This window comes from Anomaloglossus baeobatrachus, chromosome 6, assembly GCF_048569485.1.
Source record: "Anomaloglossus baeobatrachus isolate aAnoBae1 chromosome 6, aAnoBae1.hap1, whole genome shotgun sequence".
Lineage (NCBI taxonomy): Eukaryota > Metazoa > Chordata > Amphibia > Anura > Aromobatidae > Anomaloglossus > Anomaloglossus baeobatrachus.
This window is the reverse complement of record NC_134358.1, coordinates 253,980,274-254,005,010: the sequence shown is the minus strand read 5'-3', so window position 1 is coordinate 254,005,010 and position 24,737 is coordinate 253,980,274. Positions and strand designations below refer to the sequence as shown.

The following is a 24,737-nucleotide window of genomic DNA, read 5'->3' as shown; positions in this document are numbered from 1 at the left end:
AGCACAGATAAAGCCCGACAGCTGGTGCTGCAGCCATGGGCTTTATCTGTGCTGACATCAAAATATGGGGGACCCTGTGGCGACTGTTTTATTTATTAATTTATTTTTATACCACCATACTGACCCGCAGACACTTGCACTGCTTTCCCTGCCTACCGGCTGTCTTGGCGCCTGTGATTGGTTGCAGTCAGCTGACACTCATGGTGGGGGCGCGTCCAACTGCAACCAGTTACACACGCAGATGGGCGGGCAAAACAGTGAATATTCAATTGTCTGCTCCGGAAGGGAAAAGCGTGATCTGGAAACAGTTTGCCGACATGACACAGCCAGGAGTACACCGTGCGCGCTCCTACCACCCTATCCCTTTCACCAACATTTTTAATATTTGGATTTTGTTCCCCATTGATTATATGGACACTGGATTCTGGAGTGCATCGGGGTTTTTTTTTTTTTTAAAATTAAGCAGTGATCCGCCAGTCCTGTTTTTTTGCCGATCCGATCAGCTCTAGTTAGGATGTAATCACATAGGACTACAGAGTGACCTTAACATTCAGGAAATTATGTGTTCTCTAATTTTGATCTCCAGTGTATGTCCCATCCGTGTATAGATGTCCCCTTGCTAATGTATATGTTTCCTGTTCAGCAATAAAAAAAAACATGAAAAACATCCTATACTCCCCTAATTCTGGGTCAAGGGTCCTATTGGCTCCAGCACGGGCAGATCATAGCACTGTAATCACACACATCAGAGTCCCAGCACTGCGTGATGACGTCCCCGCACTGGGGTTCTGACGTCCTGTGTGTGCGCCGGTGCCTCAACCACTGTATCTGTGTAGACTGCAGGCTTAAAGAGCCCTATGGTCTACAGAATGGAGAGCGGCAGTGTAAGGAGATTTATGCATAGGGGCGACCGCGCCCTCTGTCCCCCCGGCAGCTATGCTGCTGGCCCCTGTGCACTGTACAGTAATAATACCGTCCTTTTGTGCATCATACAGTAAGCGCCTCACCCCTGCACACAGTAATAATGCCCCCTGTGCACTGTACAGTAACAGTGCCACCCTTTTGTGCCTTGTACAGTGAGCGCCTCCTCTTTGTCTACACACAGTAATTATGCAAACTGTGCACTGTACTGTAATAAAAAAAAAAACAACAACCAAAGGTCTATAATAATTCCAAACTTTATTACATTAAAACCCAATAAATTATCAAATGAGACACCACCCTTGGCTGGAATCAAAATATGGTGTCACAACCTGAGCAAATATGTGTACAAAAGAGAACGTGATTAAATTGTAAGTATGTGTTGCACAAGTATAATCTCATAAAGGGCAACAAAAAAAATCACAATGCTGCAAAAGAAATTAAATATGGCGCAAAGAAAAAAAATTGTAATGGTTAAGAGTATATAATAAAGCGCTTCATAATGCTAGGTATTTATCAGTACACAATATAAGATCAACAATGATTCATTATACCACCATAGAAGGAGGAAAAAACAAAAACAAGTGTACAATAAAGGGTTAATAAACCATAAATAATTGTTACCTGTCAATTATATGTGCTGCCATAATAAGTATTACTGCAAAATTGCTGGGAGACAAGGAAAACCTATGAAAGGGTTACTTAGCCAAGTATACTGGTGTTATTTGTCAGTGTATGTGCTGCCATAATAAGTAGCACTGGAGAATTGCTGGGAAACAGGGCACATAAACACCTGACCATGCAGCAATGATCAAACCGTAATAATGACGCCGTCCAGGTGCTGGTGCAATTAGTACACACTGAAAAGAAGTTGTAATTACCAGATCGTGGTAGTGGCACCACACACCAAGCTCAAGGTTGTGACGCCTTCTCCAACGCTGGCGTTTCGAAGAAGGAACGCCGAAACGCCAGCGTTGGGGAAGACGTCACTACTTTGAGCTTGGTGTGTGATGCCACTACCACAATCTGGTAATTACAGCTTCTTTTCAGCATGTACTAATTGCACCAGCACCTGGACGGCGTCATTATTACTGTTTGATCACTGCTGCGTGGTCAGGTGTTTATGTGCCCTCGCTGTTTCCCAGCAATTCTCCAGTGCTACTTATTATGGCAGCACATACACTGACAAGTAACACTAGTAAACATGGCTAAGTAATGCGGGTGTCACACGGTACGATCTATCGTGCGATCGCACGAGTGATCGTACCCGCCCCCGTCGTTTGTGCGTCATGGGAAAATCGCTGCCCGTGTCGCACAAAGTCGTTTAACCCCCATCACACATACTTACGTGCTGAGCGACGTCGCTGTGGGCGGCGAACATCCATTTCCTGAAGGTGGTGGGACGTTCGGCGTCACACAGCGGCCGACCAATAGAAGCGGAGGGGCGGAGATGAGCGGGACGTAAACATCACGCCCACCTTCTTCCTTCCGCATAGCCGGCGGTTGCCGCGGGACGCAGGTAAGCTGTGTTCATCGTTCCCGGGGTGTCACACACTGCGATGTGTGCTGCCCCGGGTACGATGAACAACCTGCGCAAAGTAAAATAAACGTTTTTTTAAAAATAAACGAAGAGTACACGATAACTGATTTCTCACTGATTTGCGATCGCTCGTAGGTGTCTCACGGATGTGCATCACGAAAACCGTGACCCCGACGATCTATCGCACGATAGATCGCCTCGTGTGACACCCGCATAACTCTTTCATAGGTTTTCCTGGTATCCCAGCAATTTTGCAGTAATGCCTATTATGGCAGCACATATATCTTACAATTAACACTATAACACATGGTTAATTAACCCTTTTATGTGATCTACTTGTCTCCTAGCAATTTTGCAGTAATACCTATTATGGCAGCACATATAATTGACAAGAAACACTTATTTATGGTTTATTAACCCTTTATTGCACACGTTATTTATTTTTTGTTTTTTTCCTCCTACTATGGTGGTATATTGAATCATTGTTGATCTTATATTGTGTACTGCTAAATACCTAGCATTATGAAGCGCTTTATTGTACACTCTTGACCATCGCACTTTTTTTTTTTTTTGCGCCATATTTAATTTCTCTTGCAGCATTGTGATTTTTTTTTTTTGTTGCCCTTTATGAGATTATACTTGTGCAACACATACTTACAATTTAATCACGTTATCATTTGTGCACATATTTGCTCAGGTTGTGACGCCGTATTTTGATTCCAGCCAAGGTTGGTGTCTCATTTGATTATTTATTGGTTTTTAATGTTTTAAATTATTATAGACATTTGTTCATTTTTTTTTTTCTTTTGGGTTTTCTAGCTTGTTCCGAATTGTCCTTCTGCTCTTGTCAGCCCCCGCACACCAGGCATCATTACATAGCTGCAATTAATTGAACTCTTTATTTATCTTTTAATCTTGGTGTGTGGTATGAGCCTTTCTTGAACATTTTGTGACTGTACAGTAATAGTACAGTCCTTTTGTGCCTCATGTAGTGAGCGCCTCATCTCTCTCTCCACACAGTAATAATGGCCCAGTGTGCACTGTACCGTAATGCTACCATCCTTTTGTGCCTCATATACTGAGCCCATCTTCTGTCTCCACACAGTAATAATGCCTCCCCTATGCACTGTACAGTAACAGTACCATCCTTATGTGCCTCATATACTGAGCCGCTCTTCTGTCTCCACACAGTAATAATGCCCCCCCCCATGCACTGTACAGTAACAGTACCATCCTTATGTGCCTCATATATTGAGCCCCCCTTCTCTGTCTCCACACAGTAATAATGCCCCCCCCCATGCACTGTACAGTAACAGTACCATCCTTATGTGCCTCATATATTGAGCCCCTCTTCTCTGTCTCCACACAGTAATAATGCCCCCCCCCCATGCACTGTACAGTAACAGTACCATCCTTATGTGCCTCATATATTGAGCCCCTCTTCTGTCTCCACACAGTAATAATGCCCCCCCCTATGCACTGTACAGTAACAGTACCATCCTTATGTGCCTCATATATTGAGCCCCTCTTCTCTGTCACCACACAGTAATAATGCCTCCCCTATGCACTGTACAGTAACAGTACCATCCTTATGTGCCTCATATATTGAGCCCCTCTTCTGTCTCCACACAGTAATAATGCCCCCCCCTATGCACTGTACAGTAACAGTACCATCCTTATGTGCCTCATATATTGAGCCCCTCTTCTGTCTCCACACAGTAATAATGCCTCCCCTATGCACTGTACAGTAACAGTACCATCCTTATGTGCCTCATATATTGAGCCCCTCTTCTCTGTCACCACACAGTAATAATGCCCCCCCCTATGCACTGTACAGTAACAGTACCATCCTTATGTGCCTCATATATTGAGCCCCTCTTCTCTGTCACCACACAGTAATAATGCCCCCCCTATGCACTGTACAGTAACAGTACCATCCTTATGTGCCTCATATATTGAGCCCCTCTTCTCTGTCTCCACACAGTAATAATGCCCCCCCCCCCCATGCACTGTACAGTAACAGTACCATCCTTATGTGCCTCATATATTGAGCCCCTCTTCTCTGTCTCCACACAGTAATAATGCCCCCCCCTATGCACTGTACAGTAACAGTACCATCCTTATGTGCCTCATATATTGAGCCCCTCTTCTGTCTCCACACAGTAATAATGCCCCCCCCCCTATGCACTGTACAGTAACAGTACCATCCTTATGTGCCTCATATATTGAGCCCCTCTTCTCTGTCTCCACACAGTAATAATGCCCCCCCCCCCTATGCACTGTACAGTAACAGTACCATCCTTATGTGCCTCATATATTGAGCTCCTCTTCTGTCTCCACACAGTAATAATGCCCCCCCTATGCACTGTACAGTAACAGTACCATCCTTATGTGCCTCATATATTGAGCCCCTCTTCTGTCTCCACACAGTAATAATGCCCCCCCCCATGCACTGTACAGTAACAGTACCATCCTTATGTGCCTCATATATTGAGCCCCTCTTCTCTGTCTCCACACAGTAATAATGCCCCCCCCCATGCACTGTACAGTAACAGTACCATCCTTATGTGCCTCATATATTGAGCCCCTCTTCTGTCTCCACACAGTAATAATGCCTCTTTTGTGTCTCGGCACAGCGACCATGCCCTCCATTGTACATCCACTTAATAATAGTGTCGTCCTCTGTGGGGAAAAAAAGTGGCTTAATCCAGCACCAATGGAAGGAATTTAAATGGTATATTTTATTGTACTTCCATCTTCAAAAAAAAATAAAATATAAAAGAACTAGTAAAACATATGACCATTGGAAAAACACACTAAAAAATAAAAAAAAATAAAAAACTGTGATCAAAAAGTGTTGAAAAAGTGCTGAGGAGATTAAAAAAAAAAAAAAAAACAAAGAAAAAGAACTCTACTAAAGATGCTTAAAAAATGAAAACTCTGTGATTTCCTGAAGCAGACTCCTTTTAGATAAACTCTGTGGGTTTGCTTGCGTGAAAATGATGTTGTGTGCACGTAGCCTTATACTGATGTAGGTGTTTCTTGAGGTGTTTTTTTATCTCTTTGAGTAGCCTAATGGACAGTAGGGGGGGATTTACCTAGAAAGATTATAATTGTAGGTCGTCTCAATGTGCCATAATTTAGATTCTAGTTCTTTTTTACGCACACAATTAAACCAATGTTTTCTCTCTTCATATCGCCTAGAGGTTTTCTTTCTAGTCTGACAGTGACGGAGCTTCTAGGCCCAGGAGAAAATCAAATAACATTTCTCATTGTTGACATAAGTATAATTTTAGACGGTCTTGTTATGCTGCCCTGTTTTCTTATCTCAGAAGAGTGAAATATGTGTGTGCAGATTATTCTCCTTACGTAGAGAAGGAATCCTATACCCTGGTTGTATCCGCTGAGCTCCCAAGTACTACATGTTTGGTCAACAAGCAACAGTGGGTGGTCGGGCTGCAGCACAGGACAAGGACCCGCTGTGTGCAGGATAAATGTTCAAAGGTATTAAAGGGTGGTAAGGAAGTCTGTCGGGCTTCAGAAAGTCCCGAGGCTACGGATCACAATTCCCTCTTACTATTGTAGGCTGTGAGAAAGCTCAGTATGAGATACTTCCATGAAGAGGATGCACATCTTCACCTGCATTTCACATCTGCCTCCACAAACAGAGCGCCTTTATATAGGAATTCTCAGTATCTGAGTCCGCAGGACTAGAGAAAACCCTCCTACGGGATTGCAGCCTCCATTCCAATGTGTCCTGTGACTCCTTGGAAGGACACATTCCGGATGAACGCGCCCAAACTGTGTTAAGATCTTTATGCCACAAGTCGTAATGAAATATGTACAATGTAGTAGTGAAATATCAGTTCTTTATTATTTCTCCGTGATGTGCCATGTCACTGTAATTTTTTTTTTATTATTATTATTATTTATCAGCACTTTATTTCTTCTTGGAAATGTATGGAAAAGTGGGCGTTATCACACATTTGTCAATAAGGTGTGGCGCTACACAGTCAGATAGTTTTTTGGTTTTTTTTAATACATATAATATTTAAATCTTGGTGACCAACCTCTTAGTCCAAGCCATAATGGGATGAGGCAGCAACTACACTGCATGGTGACACTTGCCATGTATCTGCATTTGTTTACCCTACACCATAAAACCTAAAGAACAAGATTCCCTGCAATTATAATCAATTGAAACGTGTGAAACAGAAAATAAAATAAGAGAAGAAAAATAAATATTTCTTTTACTTTCTTTCTGTTTCACACGTTTCATTCTCCTGTGTTGCTCTTTATGAGCATGACAGTTGGTTCCCCAGTAAATTGTTGATCTTTGACATCATGTGTTCCTTTTGGAGCTTTTTTCACCATACCTTGTCCATTTAAACCATTCTACTCTCAATATGCTGTATTTCGCTGCCTGTTCTGATGGAGTGGGGTTTCACTCCGAAATGCATAATATAAGGCATCTTTTCATCCACTTCACGGACTGGCCCTTCAGTTTTGAGCATATGAATGAGATTTAACATTCATGGACCCAGCCAGAGAGTTTCTTGCTCAAACCTATTGGAAAGCTGGTTACATTACTTGTTGGAAAATTTAAGGAGCTTTCCTCTACAATTTATTAGTTTTGTATGGGACCACTGTATGGTTTCTGGTGTCTAGTGATGAGTGAGCCCTACCATGCTCAACAGCCGCTGATTGGCTGCAGTCACCTGGAAGATATATAGTCTCCAAACTATATGGGATACTACCATGCTCAATATTCGAAATGAGCTGTTGAACACGGATAGGCACAACTGGAGTACCCGAGTATAATGGAGGTCAATGGGGACTCAAACAGTTTTCCGGAAGATTTCCCTGAAAAATGCTTGAGTTCCCCATTGACCTCCATTATACTCGGGTGCTCTAGTTGTCCCGATATGAGCCTCCAGCTGCTCATTACAAGTACCGAGCATGGCAGTGCTCACTCATCAGTCCTTGTGTCCCATTCAGTGCAAGTCTAAAAAGGAATATGGAAACGGTTTCTTCCAGCTCCGGTGGAACGTCACCACTGCAGCTAATCGGTGGCTGTAGAAGGGGATGCTATGAGACTGGTGTTTAACACAGACAGCAGCAAGGGTGGGTGGACATAATATTGGTGCAACCTGTGCGGCTGCACTGGGGCCCAAGAGGTAAGGCGGCACATTACCACTTCCAAAGCAGGTGATATTGTGCATTATGACGAGTTATTGGGATTTAAAGGGTCCATATATTGTTTTTGCCCAGATGACCTTGTGTGTCTGTGCCTGCGAGTGGACAGCAGTGTAGAGGATTTGCGCAAGAGACATACTAAGTCAATTTCGATAAAAAATAGTCAATAGACGTTTGTCAATACATCTTCTGTGCGGATCAATAACAAGTTGTGACTGCACCCTCCATAATGCAGTGACTTTAACATTCAGCGGCTCCATGCTGTAGTGGCCAGGATTGTCGTTATCTACAATTGCAGTTTTGTACACCCCTCAGATATTGAGATATAAAACATTTTTTTTCAACCCCTTAGCAGTATTACAGAGGTCTATGCCATTTCTACCTAATTATGGGGTGGCATTGCCATGTCAGCAGAGGACCTAACAATAGCCTCATGCATCAGACCTTATTAGGCTCCATCCAATGGGCTACCATTAAGTGTTACATTGGCGTAATGCACTGCTGTGTTTTTAAGTTGTTACCTATGCTAAAACCAGAGACTGCCAAATTTATCACAGTGGTACAAGTGATAAATCCGACCAGCTCGTTAGACACTTATTCTACAGCTTGGGTGACTTGCTTTACATCACTATTTTGCAGCAAGTAATGGTGGACATTATTAGTAATTTGTCAAACGTTTTGCCACCGTTCAGCCACATCAACATTTCTATATACTGTTCAAACTGTACAGTAAAGCATTAAGAGCCATATTCCTTTTTGAATGTCTTCTTTGACTAGTTTTTTGCTGTTTTTTTGCCTTATTTTTCCTTTTTTTTTCAGTATCACCTTATTTTGTTAATTAGCGCCTGTGCGAGGACTGTTTATTATCTTTTCTCCTGGATTTTTTTTTACCTTTTTATGTGTGTGGGCGGTGTATGGCGTTTTCAGATTTTATATACAGCCAAACATTTTGCACAATGTTTTTAAGCCTTGCTAATAAACGAGTTTTTGCGCTAAAGAAGTCATAAAACAGGTTTAAAGACCAGTTTTGATTATGCGCAAAATTCCTGAACTATGTGACCATATTAAAGAATTTGGGACAAAAAAAGTCAACTAATGCCACAAGACAAAAAAAATCCAAATGATGAATTGGGCCCAAAGTGTCTACAGTATAATAAATCTGCTGCAAGACATGTACGTCCATTTTTTTTATTTATTTATTTTTTTTTTCTGCTATTTGAGTCAGAATTTTGGTGCATTTTGCTTTTATAATGTTCCCTCATTCAAACAACATATAATAATATATATATGTGTGTGTGTGTGTATATATATATATATATATATATATATAAGTTTGGTCTGTACTGTATATATGATATATCCCCACACAATTACACCTCCTCCTCTATGCTTCACGGTGAGAACCAGCCATGTGGAGTCCATCCGTTCACCTTTTCTACAAAGACACGATGGTTGGATCCAAAGATCTCAAATTTGGACTCATCAGACCATAGCACAGATTTCCACTGGTCTAATGTCCATTCCTTGTGTTAGCCCAAACAAGTCTCTTCTGTTTGTTGCCTGTCCCTAGCAGTGGTTTCCGAGCAGCTATTTTACCATGAAGGCCTGCTGCACAAACACAAAGTCTCCTCTTAATAGTTGTTCTACAGATGAGAAGGTGTGTCCAAACATTTGGTCTGTACTGTGTGTGTGTGTGTGTGTGTGTGTGTATGTATGTATGTATGTATGTATGTATGTATGTATGTGTATATATATATATATATGTATGTGTATATATATATATATATATATATATATATATATATATATATATATATATATATATATATATATATATATATATATATATATATATATATATATATATATAATATATATACATACATACATATACATAATTGCCTTATTCTGTCTGTCTTGCTCCAAAATTCTGTCCTTACCGCGACAAGCGTCTCATTGGCCGCTCGCCTCGGCTCCACCCCCCGCACGGATTGGCCGTTTGCCTCGCCTCGGCTCCGCCCCCCGCACGGATTGGCCTCTCGCCCAGGCTCCCTGCACGCATTGGCAACTCGGCCACGCTCCGTCCCCCTCACGCATTGCACGCTCGCTCTGGCCCTGCCCCCTGCACGCATTCCCCGAAACGACACGGAGCCCCGACTCCCAGGTGAGTGCTGTACCCCCGGGAGCCCACATCAGCGTATTGCTGGGGTTGCCGGCGTACGCTGGTGTGGCCTCCCGTGCGAGCGGGGGGCGGGGTACGCTGGTAACCATGTAATGTTGTGTAGCATGGTTACCAGCGTGTACACCGGCTCCCAGGTGAGCGCATCAAGGTCCTGCAGCGGTGGAACACACACACACGCACACAAATAAGAACAGACACACACACAGATCAGATCACACTCACTCTCACACACACCTCACACACACATCAGATCGCATCCACACACTCACAACATCCCGTGATATCGCTTGCTTCTCGGCGGCGATACTGTGCGTGCAGTGACCTTCCGGGACCTGCCGGAGGATCACATGGCCAGAAGCATGTGGTATCTCCGGATGTTGTGAGTGTGTGAGCGCGTATGTGCGATATTGTCAGTGTGTGTGTGTGTATGCGATAGGATGTGTGCGTGTATGCGATCGGATGTGTGCGTGTCGGCAGAAGGCAGAGGAGCACTGCGTGCAGCACAGCTGCTGGGACCGCACACCGGAGGGCACAGGCAGAAGTGGGGTGTGAGTGTATGTGATCAGATGTGGGCGTGTATACTGTCTGATGTGTGACTGTGGAGCACGATGGGCGGTGCACAGCATGGGGGATGGAGCACGATGGGGAGTGCGCAGCATGGGAGATGGAGCACGATGGGGAGTGCGCAGCATGGGGGATGGAGCACGATGGGGGGGTGCGCACCATGGGGGATGGAGCACGATAGGGAGTGCGCAGCATGGGGGATGGAGCACGATGGAGGGTGCGCAGCATGGGGGATGGAGCACGTTTGGGAGTGCGCAGCATGGGGGATGGAGCACGATGGGGAGTGCGCAGCATGGGGGATGGAGCACGTTTGGGAGTGCGCAGCATGGGGGATGGAGCACGTTTTGGAGTGCGCAGCATGGGGGATGGAGCACGATGGGGAATGCGCAGCATGGGGGATGGAGCACAATGGAGAGTGCGCAGCATGGGGGATGGAGCACGATGGGGGGTGCGCAGCATGGGGGATGGAGCACGATGGGGGATGCGCAGCATGGGGGATGGAGCACGATGGGGGATGCGCAGCATGGGGGATGGAGCACGATGGGGGGGTGCGCAGCATGGGGGATGGAGCACGATGGGGGGTGCGCAGCATGTGGGATGGAGCAAGATGGGGGGGTGCGCAGCATGGGGGATGGAGCACGATGGGGGGTGCACAGCTTGGGGGATGGAGCACGGTGGGGGGTGCACACCTCCCCCCAAAACACACACACACACACACACACACCGCCACACACGCACTGCACAACACACCACACACATACTGGGAACCACAAACACCGCCCTACACAGACACCCACACACACAGACAACGCCGCACACACACAACACCCAACACACAAACACCGCGGCACACACAAATATACGCACATACCGCAGAACTCACACACTGCACAAAACATACCTCCCCCCAAAACACACACACACGCACTCCACACCCACACAAACCACGCAACACACACACACAATGCTACAGGCACACACGCTCCACAAACAACGCAACACACGCAACACACAAACAACACCGCTCTCACCCCCCCGCCACACCCAGACAACACCCAGAACATGTACAGCGCCTTACACAAAAACTTGGTAACTACACACAACAACATCTCTCTCTCTCTCTCTCTATATATATATATATATATATATATATATATATATATATATATATATATATATATATATAATATATATATAATATATATACAGTTAGGTCCAGAAATATTTGGACAGTGACACAATTTTCACGAGTTGGGGTCTGCATGCCACCACATTGAATTTGAAATGAAACCTCTACAACAGAATTCAAGTGCAGATTGTAACGTTTAATTTGAAGGTTTGAACAAAAATATCTGATAGAAATTGTAGGAAATGTACACATTTCTTTACAAACACTCCACATTTTAGGAGGTCAAAAGTAATTGGACAAATAAACCAAACCCAAACAAAATATTTTTATTTTCAATATTTTGTTGCGAATCCTTTGGAGGCAATCACTGCCTTAAGTCTGGAACCCATGGACATCACCAAACGCTGGGTTTCCTCCTTCTTAATGCTTTGCCGGGCCTTTACAGCCGCAGCCTTCAGGTCTTGCTTGTTTGTGGGTCTTTCCGTCTTAAGTCTGGACTTGAGCAAGTGAAATGCCTGCTCAATTGGGTTAAGATCTGGTGATTGACTTGGCCATTGCAGAATGTTCCACTTTTTTGCACTCATGAACTCCTGGGTAGCTTTGGCTGTATGCTTGGGGTCATTGTCCATCTGTACTATGAAGCGCCGTCCGATCAACTTTGCAGCATTTGGCTGAATCTGGGCTGAAAGTATATCCCGGTACACTTCAGAATTCATCCGGCTACTCTTGTCTGCTGTTATGTCATCAATAAACACAAGTGACCCAGTGCCATTGAAAGCCATGCATGCCCATGCCATCACGTTGCCTCCACCATGTTTTACAGAGGATGTGGTGTGCCTTGGATCATGTGCCGTTCCCTTTCTTCTCCAAACTTTTCTCTTCCCATCATTCTGGTACAGGTTGATCTTTGTCTCATCTGTCCATAGAACACTTTTCCAGAACTGAGCTGGCTTCATGAGGTGTTTTTCAGCAAATTTAACTCTGGCCTGTCTATTTTTGGAATTGATGAATGGTTTGCATCTAGATGTGAACCCTTTTGTATTTACTTTCATGGAGTCTTCTCTTTACTGTTGACTTAGAGACAGATACACCTACTTCCCTGAGAGTGTTCTGGACTTCAGTTGATGTTGTGAACGGGTTCTTCTTCACCAAAGAAAGTATGCGGCGATCATCCACCACTGTTGTCATCCGTGGACGCCCAGGCCTTTTTGAGTTCCCAAGCTCACCAGTCAATTCCTTTTTTCTCAGAATGTACCTGACTGTTGATTTTGCTACTCCAAGCATGTCTGCTATCTCTCTGATGGATTTTTTCTTTTTTTTCATCCTCAGGATGTTCTGCTTCATCTCAATTGAGAGTTCCTTTGACCGCATGTTGTCTGGTCACAGCAACAGCTTCCAAATGCAAAGCCATACACCTGTAATCAACCCCAGAACTTTTAACTACTTCATTGATTACAGGTTAACGAGGGAGACGCCTTCAGAGTTAATTGCAGCCCTTAGAGTCCCTTGTCCAATTACTTTTGGTCCCTTGAAAAAGAGGAGGCTATGCATTACAGAGCTATGATTCCTAAACCCTTTCTCCGATTTGGATTTGAAAACTCTCATATTGCAGCTGGGAGTGTGCACTTTCAGCCCATATTATATATATAATTGTATTTCTGAACATGTTTTTGTAAACAGCTAAAATAACAAAACTTGTGTCACTGTCCAAATATTTCTGGACCTAACTGTATATATATATATATATATAATATATATATATATATATATATATATATATATATATATATATATATATATATATATAATATATATACACAAAAATCATACATTAACTACACAATACATAAATTCTAGAATACCCGATGCGTAGAATCGGGCCACCTTCTAGTGTGTATGTGTGTGTATATATATATATATAATATATATATATATATATATATATATATATATATATATAACATTTTTTATTTATTTATTTTTTTTTATATATATGTACTAGTTTTGCCCAAAATTTGATTGGTTTTGATGCGACAATATTTCCTTTGCCCGTCCTAAGTTCAATTTCAGCTACTGGATTCTGTGAACTGGAGTTGAGATAATATTGCCTCCATATAAAATAATTTGCATTAAAATGGGAAATTGGGGTATGACGAATGCAGGAGTATCTGTGCACAGGAATCTCCTATGCAAATGGAAACCAAACTGCATGTTACATATGTAGGTAAAGAATAATATGGTTGTAATATTGTCCTATATATTGGTATTTACTAGAACTCACATTGCCTTTATATTAGGGTTATGTCGCCCTCTAGTGGCGCTGTGGAGTATCAGACATTCATTTTACCTGCTTTACCAGTTGTAGAGATGAACACACTTTTAAGAGTTGTTCTTCATTTTGTGTTAGACTTGACGTCACTGCAGAAATGCACTAATATAGCTTCTTATGTTGAAAATCAAAATGTGCTTATAAAGCAGCCGTCCATTGTCTTAATGTCTGTGCTGTCTTTTTGCATAGCTTACATATTTTAAAGACTTACGGTAGTTAAATTATTAGGCTTCATTGGGAACTTATTATTTTATATAGCATTTTTATTGTATGTTTTAATGTAAAGATATTTGGGTTGTAATGTAAACATTGTCACATTGTAATTTGTGGGTAAATGCAATTAAATGTTTTGGTTTCCTAAACTATTACACTAATAAATCATTTTTTATTTTTAAATAGGGAGCGGTAATCTGCAGAGTCCAATGCTTGATGTTGACAGTGATGGACGTCCATCTCCAATTTCCCGACTCACCCAGACCCCATCATTAAAGAGAGGCAGCAGTTTCCAGTCTGGACGAAATGACTGTAAGATTTGAATAGTCAGATCTTATTATGAAGCACATAAGGCATAGTAAAGGTCCAGTAGATCATTGTAGGGTACTGGCAGACTGTGCAGCCGGCCACATCCAGGGGAAATTCATCCCATCGCTATGGCCAGTTGTAGTCAATTATATTTCACTTTGATGCAGCTGATGGCTTGCCTTTAGAAGGCTCCCTGTTCTGTGGCATGGATAAAGATGTCCTCCTGGGATGGAGATTACTTGGATTTTTACATTTCACTAACAGAAAAATAGGAGCCTCAAAACCTTTTTGCTTGTCAACGTAAATTGCACTTGAAGGCATCCCAGTCAGAGATCTTTCACATGGTTTGATAAAAACATGCATGTGACGACTCCTAGGTGTAAAGCCACAGTGTGCGGCTGCAGTGTGACTGAAGGCCTCACACCCTTGGAGAGCAAATGGCCATACTATTGTGAAACAAAGCACTGAGCCCTAAATACAGCCTAACAATAGGGGCCTTTAGCAGACCCCCTGCTGACATGGCTCAGAAACAGATGTCATGGTTTGCTCACTAGTACTAAAATATTTACACACTCTCCACACAACTCCAGAAATCCCCTGTACAGCATTCAGGTTTCGGTCAGAGGGGCAGCACTTGCGTGGGTTCAGTCTGGGTATGGAGAAAAGCGGCTGTATTGGAGCCCCCCACACTGACTGGAAGCCCTCAGCATTAGAGGAGACTATCAGTCAGCGTGGGAGGCACAGTTACAGACGCTGCTTTCTATACAGAGAACGGTGAACCCACATCGGTGCCGCCCCCCCTCACTGAAACTCAAACACTGCTGGGAGGAGTCTAATTTCCTCCGAGAAGCAATTTTTCAATGTGCAGGCGTTAGACAGGTTCCAAAGGCTATTAACCTGCAAATTAGCCCCATAGCCGCAGATTAATAGCGTTTTTTTCTCACATGATAGATTCCCTTTTTAATGATGTGCAACTGATTAAAAAAAAAATGGAAACACAATTTTCCATACCTCTAAATTTACTCAGTTTTGAATATGAGCACCATGTTTTAGAATTAATATAAAATTCTACACACTCCAGTTGAAATGCCAGGTTTTTGACATGTAAAAAAAGAATTCCAAGAAGAATCATTTCAGAACTTTCTCCATCTTTAATGTCATCTATAAGCTGTACAATTCACTTGAAAAATAAATTAAAATATTTTTGTGTGGAAAAAGGAAAATTAAAAAACTAAAATTGCTTGGTTCCATAAATATGCACACCTTGAATTAGAGAAGTACCCTTTGAATTTATGACCGCATTCAGTTGTTTTGGGTAGGAGTCTATCAGCATGACCTATCTAGAGTTGCCACTCTATGCCCACTCTTCCTTGCAGTAGTTTTCCAAATCTATCAGATTGCGAGAGTATCTCCTGTGTACAGCTCCCTCTTGAGGTCAACTCACAGATTACTCTTTGGATTCAGGTCTAAGCTCGGGCTGGTCATTCCAAAACTTTGATCTTCTGGCGAAGCCATTCTTTTGTTGATTTGGAGGTATGCTTTGGATTGTAGCTGTTTTGAAAATGGAAATTCTTCTTTACCTTCAGCTTTTTAGCAGAGATCTGCAGGTTTTGATAAAAAATTGACTATTATTTGAAGCTGTTCATAATTCCCTCCACCTTAACTAAAGCCTCCATTCCAGCTGCCAGAAAATAGCCCCAAGCATAATGCTTTCTTCACCATGCTTCACTGCGGATATAATGCTCTTTTGGTGATGTGAAGTTTTGGCTTTTCATCAAACATTCCTTTTGAAATTATGACCAAAAAGTTCAACACTGGTCTCACCAGACCATAACACATTCTCCTACATGCTTTGGGTGTCTTGATGTAGATTTAAGCAAAACATTGAGAACAATTCCCAATAAATGAGCCATATGGTGTGCACACTGTCGGTATGTATGTACCCCGACAGGGTGCATGCACTACTCTTACAATATACAAAAACAGGAGACACAACGAGTATATATGCAAGAAAAATATTTTTATTTATATGAAAGAGACATACGCAACACAGCATGAAAAATAAAAACAACTACCAATAAGTCAAGGGGGGCACAAGGTATTGAGTGTAAAAACTTGTCATGGGTTGTCAATGTATAGGGATATCTCAGGACAGATTGATATAATAGTATAATGGGACTTAGTCCATATATGTCTGACACTAATAGTCGTGGAAAAGGTAAGGCCAAAAAAGGTGTATAAACACAACACAGGACAGGAAGATATAATGCAAAGGTACTTAGTCCATACGTGTCCGTCCCTAATAGTCATGGAGAAGGTAAGGCCAAGGTTTGTCTCTTTCATATAAATAAAAATATTTTTCTTGCATATATACTCGTTGTATCTCCTGTTTTTGTTAAGCAAAACATTGGAAGGCTTTGATGTATTTTTTGTAAGAAAAGGTTTGTGTCTTGCTACCCAACGACACAGGCCAGACACATGAAGAATATGGGAGATTGTTGTCACATGCAGTACGTACACAATCATTACTGCAAAAGAAAAGTATCCACACAACTCAAGGAAAAAATAAGCATTATAGGTTGCAGGTTATGGCAACAATTATTTATTTTTTTTAGTTGTAACCTATAGACCTTTTGTATTGCAGTAGTCATACGGACCAGAAGAATAAAAAATAACGTCATTTTTGCCACAAAGTGAATGCAGTAAAAAAAGAAGCATTAGCCCAATTTTATGTTCTTTTTTTACATTTTCATTTTATCTCACAAAGTATTTTCCTGTTTTCTAATAAATTTTATTGGAAATCAAATGTTGACCTTCAGACCTATTTGTCCCTCAAAAAAACGAACCATCATATTGCTATGGCTTTTGGAAGACAGGAGTTAGGAAAAAAGAAAAATATCCACGGCAGAAGGTATTAAAACATTTCTGCCATGTCATGATAAAAATGTCATTTATAGAGTCCAGTAGTAGAAAACTCCCATAGGCCAGATCCTGCTCTTTGTACAGGTGATCAGTGGGGTACATGGACCTTGACAAATAATAAGAAGTTTGATGTTGGAAGTTTTTCCATTTTTCCATTAAGGACTTGCAACACAACTGGTGAGAATTACTAACTTCTGCACTTGTTGTTTTCTACTTTTTTCCAGCTTGGAAGTATAAATCACCACCTCAAGCTGAGTTTGTGGAGAAATTAACAAAAGCTGTGGTTTCCCAACTGCCCAACTTCTGGAAACTCTGGATATCGTATGTGAACGGAAGTCTTTTTAGCGAGGTATTACTAAAAACTTATATGGAGAACGTTTTTCTTTCCAGAATTCACTAAACTCTTAGTAGTATGTACGTAGTTTAGTGTGCATGTGTTTGATTACTGACCAATCGCTGTCTTCTAATGTTACCAGTCATGTTCCTAGCCTAGTCTTAACTATATGACCAGTCTGCTCACAAAGCGACCCATGTGTAGCTCAGAAGTTACATTTTCAATGTAAGTGTATGAAGACCTTGATGTGGACCGCGTAGGCCATGTTCAGTATTTCGTCAGTATTTTACCTTAGTATTTGTAAACCAAAATCAGGAGTGGAACAATCAGACGAAAAGTATAATAGATGCACGTCATCACTTCTGTATTTATTACCTACTCTTTAGTCTTGACTTACACATACTGACGTAAAAAAGTCACCAAATACTCAACAAGTGCGCGTCGCCTAAGACTTAAATTAGGAAAGGCGCTACCGGTCCTCACAGGAGATGTTGCGTTGGGCGTTAGTAATTACGTAGAATAGAAAAGGGACAGAACGGCTCATTGTGTCATGAACCGGGCAAGGAAGTGGGGGTGTCACTCGGAAGGCCTCCATTCGGTCGTGAACCTGTCAATCTGATGAAACCACACCTCGCAGCCCCACCCTGACGTCTCTAATACATCGGAGCCACACGATACGACCTAGTCATTTCCGCCAACACGCGACGTTCCGCGCCCCCAAGAGGTACGTATGGTCCGCTTGGCACAATGCAGCACTGACACCTCCTGTTCCCATATGCACAGGGAGACACGGGAATGGGAACAGAGTAGGCCATGCAACCTTCAGTGCGGCACCCAGCTTTCTCACAACGCCGGCCGGAACTTTCCACTAGCCACAGTTTAACAGAATTCTGCCGATCTGGTACAGTGCGGTAGACTGCCATTAGTTCCTCGTTAGATATAAGGCCACTTTACATGCTGCGATATCGGTACCGATATCGCTAGCGTGGGTACCCGCCCCCATCTGTTGCGCGACACGGGCAAATCGCTGCCCGTGCTGCACAACATCGCCCAGACTCATCACACGTACTTACCTGCCCGGCGACGTCGCTGTGACCGGCGAACCGCCTCCTTTCTTCGTTCAGCATCACAGCGACGTCACAGCTACGTCACTGAATCGCCGCCCAATAGAAGCGGAGGGGCGGAGATGAGCGGGACGTAACATCCCGCCCACCTCCTTCCTTCCGCATAGCGGCCGGGAGGCAGGTAAGGAGAGGATCCTCGTTCCTGCGGTGTCACACGGAGCGATGTGTGCTGCCGCAGGAACGAGGAACAACTTCGTTACAGCTGCAGTAACGATATTTGAGAATGGACCCCCATGTCACCGATGAGCCATTTTGCACGTTTTTGCAACGATGCAAAATCGCTCATAGGTGTCACACGCAACGGCATTGCTAATGCGGCCGGATGTGCGTCACCAAATCCATGACCCCAACGACTTCGCATTAGCGATGTCGTAGCGTGTAAAGCCCCCTATAGGCCTGGTCCATTAACAGGACTATATCTGTCCAGAAACCAGCCCAGGTAGCGTGTAAAACTAACTGAACTCACGGATATGGGGTTCGGGAATCGAGATAAAAGCAACAGCCCAAGATTAAATTTTATATTTAATTACCTTAAGGGCATACTAGATAGTACACTATATACAAGATGGAATTTACAGAATATATATGTCAGAAGTACAGTTACAGATGAGATATGGTTACAAACAGATACACAGATGGATCAGTTACCTTATTCCTTATGAATATGCCTGGGGTTGGCTGGCACAGGGGAGACGCTGTGGAACCACGAGTTCCTGGGACTCCTCACATGAATATTCACACGTTACCTCTAAGAGAAGAATAATCCTCACACATGGTTCTAGTGTATGGTGTGGACTAGCACCTACTGCGGATTCAGCCGGCACCAGCATCCAACAATATTCGGGAAGGGGAACGATGACAATGGGTTGTCTTGGAAGCCAGGAGCTTTCTGCAGGTCTCTATATCTTCCATCTGTGTACACATCATTTCTTCTATATACTGCAGTACTATTGTATTATCGTCTATAGGACAAGCAATCAAACAACTTCATGTTCAATTCCCCAGAAACTAAAAGATAAAGTTAAAATGTTGAAAAATTATTTCAAATATAAAAAAAATATTTGTTTGAAACACCTCCTTTTCCCAGTTCAAAAAATAAAGAAAAAAGTCATCATATTTGGAATCACAGCATTCGTAGACCATCTAATCTTTGAAAAAACAAAATAAATTAGCCAGTTCAGTAAGCGCCATAAAAAAAAACTATTGAAACAACAGTAGCCATTTTTCGATTACCGTAGCTCCACCAAAAATGCAATGCAAAAACATCATATGCACTACAAAGTGGTGGTATTAACAAAACCGCGAGGGTCATGGAAAAAATGAACCCTCATAGAAGTCCAGTTATTGAGAAATAATGAATTTACACGTCGTAAGAAATGTCAACACAAAGGCAAAGAAAAAAAATGTACAAAGTTCTGAACTTTTTTTAATCACTAAAATATATATTTAAAAAAACAAAGCAAAACTATACAATAAACTAAGTTATGGCTCTTGGCAGAAGGGGAAGGAAGAAAAAAAACTAAAGTGCAAAAATTAAAAAAGTGCGCTCGATCTTGAATGGATTATGTACAGGCACATTACACTACATACATATATCTAAGGTATAGAAAAGAGGTGTTTTTTTTGTTGTTTTTTTTTTGTTTTTTAAAGTGTGCATCCCAGGGCAATATTAAACAAACACTTTTATGTGACCTTAGCGTTCTTTTTTACTGTCTTTTTGCTTTATTTAATTTCATTCAATCCTTAACAACAGCAGATACTGAGTCCTGATAATGGTTGTCACGTTCTCCTGTTCCTGGTTGCCAGTATCAACAGTAAAACAATTAAAAACTTCGCAAAGTATCAAGAACGACGAAGGCTCCTGTGAAAAGTACTTCACTTGCACCTCGATCTATTACAGACCGTTTTCCGTTGAAACTTGTTTCTGTGCTGCATCCTTTTTAAGACATGAAGTCAAAAAGTGAATCCGTTGGGCTAACCACAGAATAGTTTGGTTATGTCTGTGCAGGAAAGGGTTACACTACTAATCTATCAGTATCTTAAATGAAGTATTGGAGAAGTTTCAGATTGTGTTTACTTTCTAACAGACATTTACACAGACCTGCGCTCAACGATCTAATATATTGTATAGATATTTAGATTAAACTATCCTGGTGGCAGGTATTCTCAGTGGCAGCTGTCTTTTAGGCTGGAATATTGTTTTAGCTACACTCCAAGTGTAGCCATATTGGAGTGTTGCTAAATGTTAAAAGGTTGTCCTGTATTTTATATATGGCCTCCACCAGAGCTGTTTAACAGCTGATCTATGACAGTGCCAAGTTTTGGGCCACCACCGATGTGATACTGATGTCTTTGCCTATGGATACGTTTATTACCATCAGATAGTTGGGATCACTTGAATAGAAGCTCAGCTGCAATACCGTAGAGTGGCCACTATACAGTCTACCGAGCTGTACTGTATGGGCTTTGTACACTAGTCACACCTGGCCGTCACCAGAGCTGCTAACAGCTGAACTAGGACAGTGCCAAGTTTTGGTCCACCACCGATGTGATATTGATATCCTCTCCTAAGGATACGTTTTATTAGCATCAGATCAGTTGTTGGGGTCACTTGAATAGGAGCTGAGCTGCAGTACCTGAGAATGACCATTACACATTGTACAGAGCTGTACTGTACTTGCTTTTCATACTTCTTCATAACCAGTCACTATGGGAGTTGATAACCACTCATTTGTTGGAGTGCCGGGCAACCACCAATATGCTATTGATGACCTATTTTAAGGATACGTTTTTAGCATCAGCTTGCTGGGGGTCAATTAATGGGAGCTGAGCCTCAGTACCTTTGAGCAGCCACTACAATGTACAGAGCCTTACTGTACTGGCTTTGTACACTGTTCACATTTGGCCACCACCACAGCTGTTCACAGCCAATCTGTGGTCTTGCCGATAGTCACACCGCCACTGAGATGATCGGCATATCCTAAGAATAGGTCATCAATATCATATCAAAGTAGTGGACAATATCATATCAAAGTAGTGGACAATATCATATCAAAGTAGTGGACAACTCCTATAAATGAAATCATGTGCACAAGTTTTCTCTATGTGTTTCACATTTATTTTTATTTTTTTTTTTACAATATGTCTACTGACTTAAGCATCAAATGAAAGACAAATTAACTTGCACAATATCACTTCCATTAGACATACTGTATTTGTATCAATGCTCATAGTTTCTAATCCAAAGGTTTCTTCACCCTGTCTCTGTACAAAAAATACTTTAATCTGGACTTCCCCTTTTAGTCATACATCCTACAAATATGATGTACAACTTTAAGAGATGCAGCCAGAAACTGAGTTTGCAGCTAATGTAATAGTTTCCTACTTGAAACATTTGCATACTTTGCATTCAGCTTGTGCTGATCACTAGGTGTCGCTATTTACATACTGGCCTATAGTTTTGTTTTTTTTTTAAGAGATCATATTTTATAATTATTGTAGGCAGAACTCTATTAAGAACTAAAAATTCTATTTCTTGCCATGACTAAAGGACACTTTACACACTGCGATATCGGTCCCGATATCGCTAGTGTGGGTACCCGCCCCCATCTGTTGCGCAACACGGGCATATCGCTGCCCGTGCCGCACAACATCGCCCAGAGCCGTCACACATACCTGCCCGGCGACGTCGCTGTGACCGGCGAACCGCCTCCTTTCTAAGGGGGCGGTCCGTGCGGCGTCACAGCGACGTCACTGAAGCGTCACTGAACCGCCGCCCAATAGCAGCGGAGGGGCGGAGATGAGCGGGACGTAACATTCCGCCCACCTCCTTCCTTCCGCATAGCGGCCGGGAGGCAGGTAAGGAGAGGTTCCTCGTTCCTGCGGCGTCACACGCAGCGATGTGTGCTGCCGCAGGAACGAGGAACAACTTCGTTACTGCTGCAGTAACGATTTTTAAGAATGGACCCCCATGTCGCCGATTAGCGATTTTGCACGTTTTTGCAACGATGCAAAATCACTTATCGGTGTCACACGCAACGGCATCGCTAATGCAGACGGATGTGCGTCACAAATTCCGTGACCCCAACGACTCCGCATTAGCGATGTTGCAGCGTGTAAAGCCCCCTTTAGCCACACTTTCATTCTGTTAGTTGCATGTAATGATGAGCGAGTTTCGAAATACTCGGATTCGCGATACTCATAACGAGTACTCTCTAATACTCGCGTATTTGTTCCGAACAGCATGTGCAATACAAGTCAGTGGGAAAATCTCGCAATGTAATGAGTAACCCGAATACCGTACTATTCGTGCGAGTAGCAAATAGTGTGGCATTCGGGTTACTCGTTACATTGCGAGTATTCCCAATTGACTTGCATTGCTCACACTATTCGGAACGAATACACATGTATTAGACAGTATTCATTATGAGTATCACGAACCCGAGTATTTTGAAACTCACTCATCATTAGTTGCATGTAAGTGGATTCATTCATGTAGCATAGTTCTGCAGTTTCACGTCTACAGTTCATCCTTCCAAGACTTATATTAGCGATGCTTTAGAATCACGCACTTGTTTGTGGCAGAAGATGCTAAAAATCATTTCATCTGGGATTATATAGTTTGCCATAGAAAAAAAATGAAATTTAAAGTGAAAGCAAAGAGCACAGCCATATTGATTACTACATGTACTCTTAAGGTCTGTCTCTAAAAAAGTGACTGTTCCCCATGAAGTCATTCCTGTACATATGTTAGTTCCAAATCCCTTGGTCTCCTTTTGATTAAAATTTAGATGATCCTAATCTGACTGCTGGCAGCTGACTACGAGAGGGGGACTTATGATGTATGGGGACTTATGATGTATGGGGACTTATGATGTATGGGGACTTATGATGTATGGGGACTTATGATGTATGGGGACTTATGGTGTATGGGGACTTATGGTGTATGGGGACTTATGGTGTATGGGGACTTATGGTGTATGGGGACTTATGATGTATGGGGTCTTATGGTGTATGGGGACTTATGGTGTATGGGGACTTATGATGTATGGGGACTTATGGTGTATGGGGACTTATGGTGTATGGGGACTTATGGTGTATGGGGACTTATGGTGTATGGGGACTTATGGTGTATGGGGACTTATGGTGTATGGGGACTTATAGTGTATGGGGACTTATAGTGTATGGGGACTTATAGTGTATGGGGACTTATAGTGTATGGGGACTTATAGTGTATGGGGACTTTATAGTGTATGGGGACTTACAATGTATAAATCAGTCTTTAGTAATTAAAGCCCATAGACGGAAGATATTTGTCTGCAGACCATAGGCAGATCTGCTTATTTGAGTGACTTCTGATGCTAAACCTAAGTATATGACCCAAAAACATTAGATTGGTACTACTCCTGCTCATTTTATTGACTTCTGATGCTAAACGTAACTCTATGACCCCCACAAACATTAGATTGGTACTACATCTGTTCATTTTAGTGACATTTGATGCTAAACGTAAATGTATGACCCACACAAACATTAGATTGGTACTTCAGTATCCTACATAGTAGGGTAATATCAGTATAAATTCTCATTCTGCTCCCCAGCCTAGACTGACCTGTCCAGCGATTCATCCATCATGTCTTGTATGTCATCAAAGAGACCACAACCCTATGGTTGCATTCCAGGAAAATTGGACTCTTGCCATTTTCTCTCGTAGATTAAAGCTATCTGTTTAAAATTTCTGATAAACAAGTGATTGGTTAATGCAAATAACCCCTTCAGTTTAGATTTAATATACATTCATTTTTATACTTCTATTAGACTGCAGAAAAATCTGGCCAGATGGAAAAATACAGAAAAAATGCAAAACAAAGACCAAATGATTTTAAGGTAAGACGCCAATGAAAATGTGAATATTCCTTTATGTAATCCTAACAATGTACTGATGTTCTACTTTAAAAATAAGTCCAGATCTGAT

The 24,737-nt window shown here is 42.2% G+C and overlaps 1 protein-coding gene across 1 annotated transcript in view; it reads left to right on the top strand.

The window, feature by feature from the left end:
• The window catches only part of EXOC2 (exocyst complex component 2), a 288,387-nt gene that overhangs the window by 145,632 nt on the left and 118,018 nt on the right, over positions 1 to 24,737 (top strand). The window contains exons 11-13 of the mRNA XM_075314813.1: positions 14,261 to 14,386; positions 17,530 to 17,654; positions 24,581 to 24,649. Of these exons, the coding sequence (XP_075170928.1) occupies positions 14,261 to 14,386; positions 17,530 to 17,654; positions 24,581 to 24,649 (320 nt within the window). The remainder of the gene's footprint in view (positions 1 to 14,260; positions 14,387 to 17,529; positions 17,655 to 24,580; positions 24,650 to 24,737) is intronic.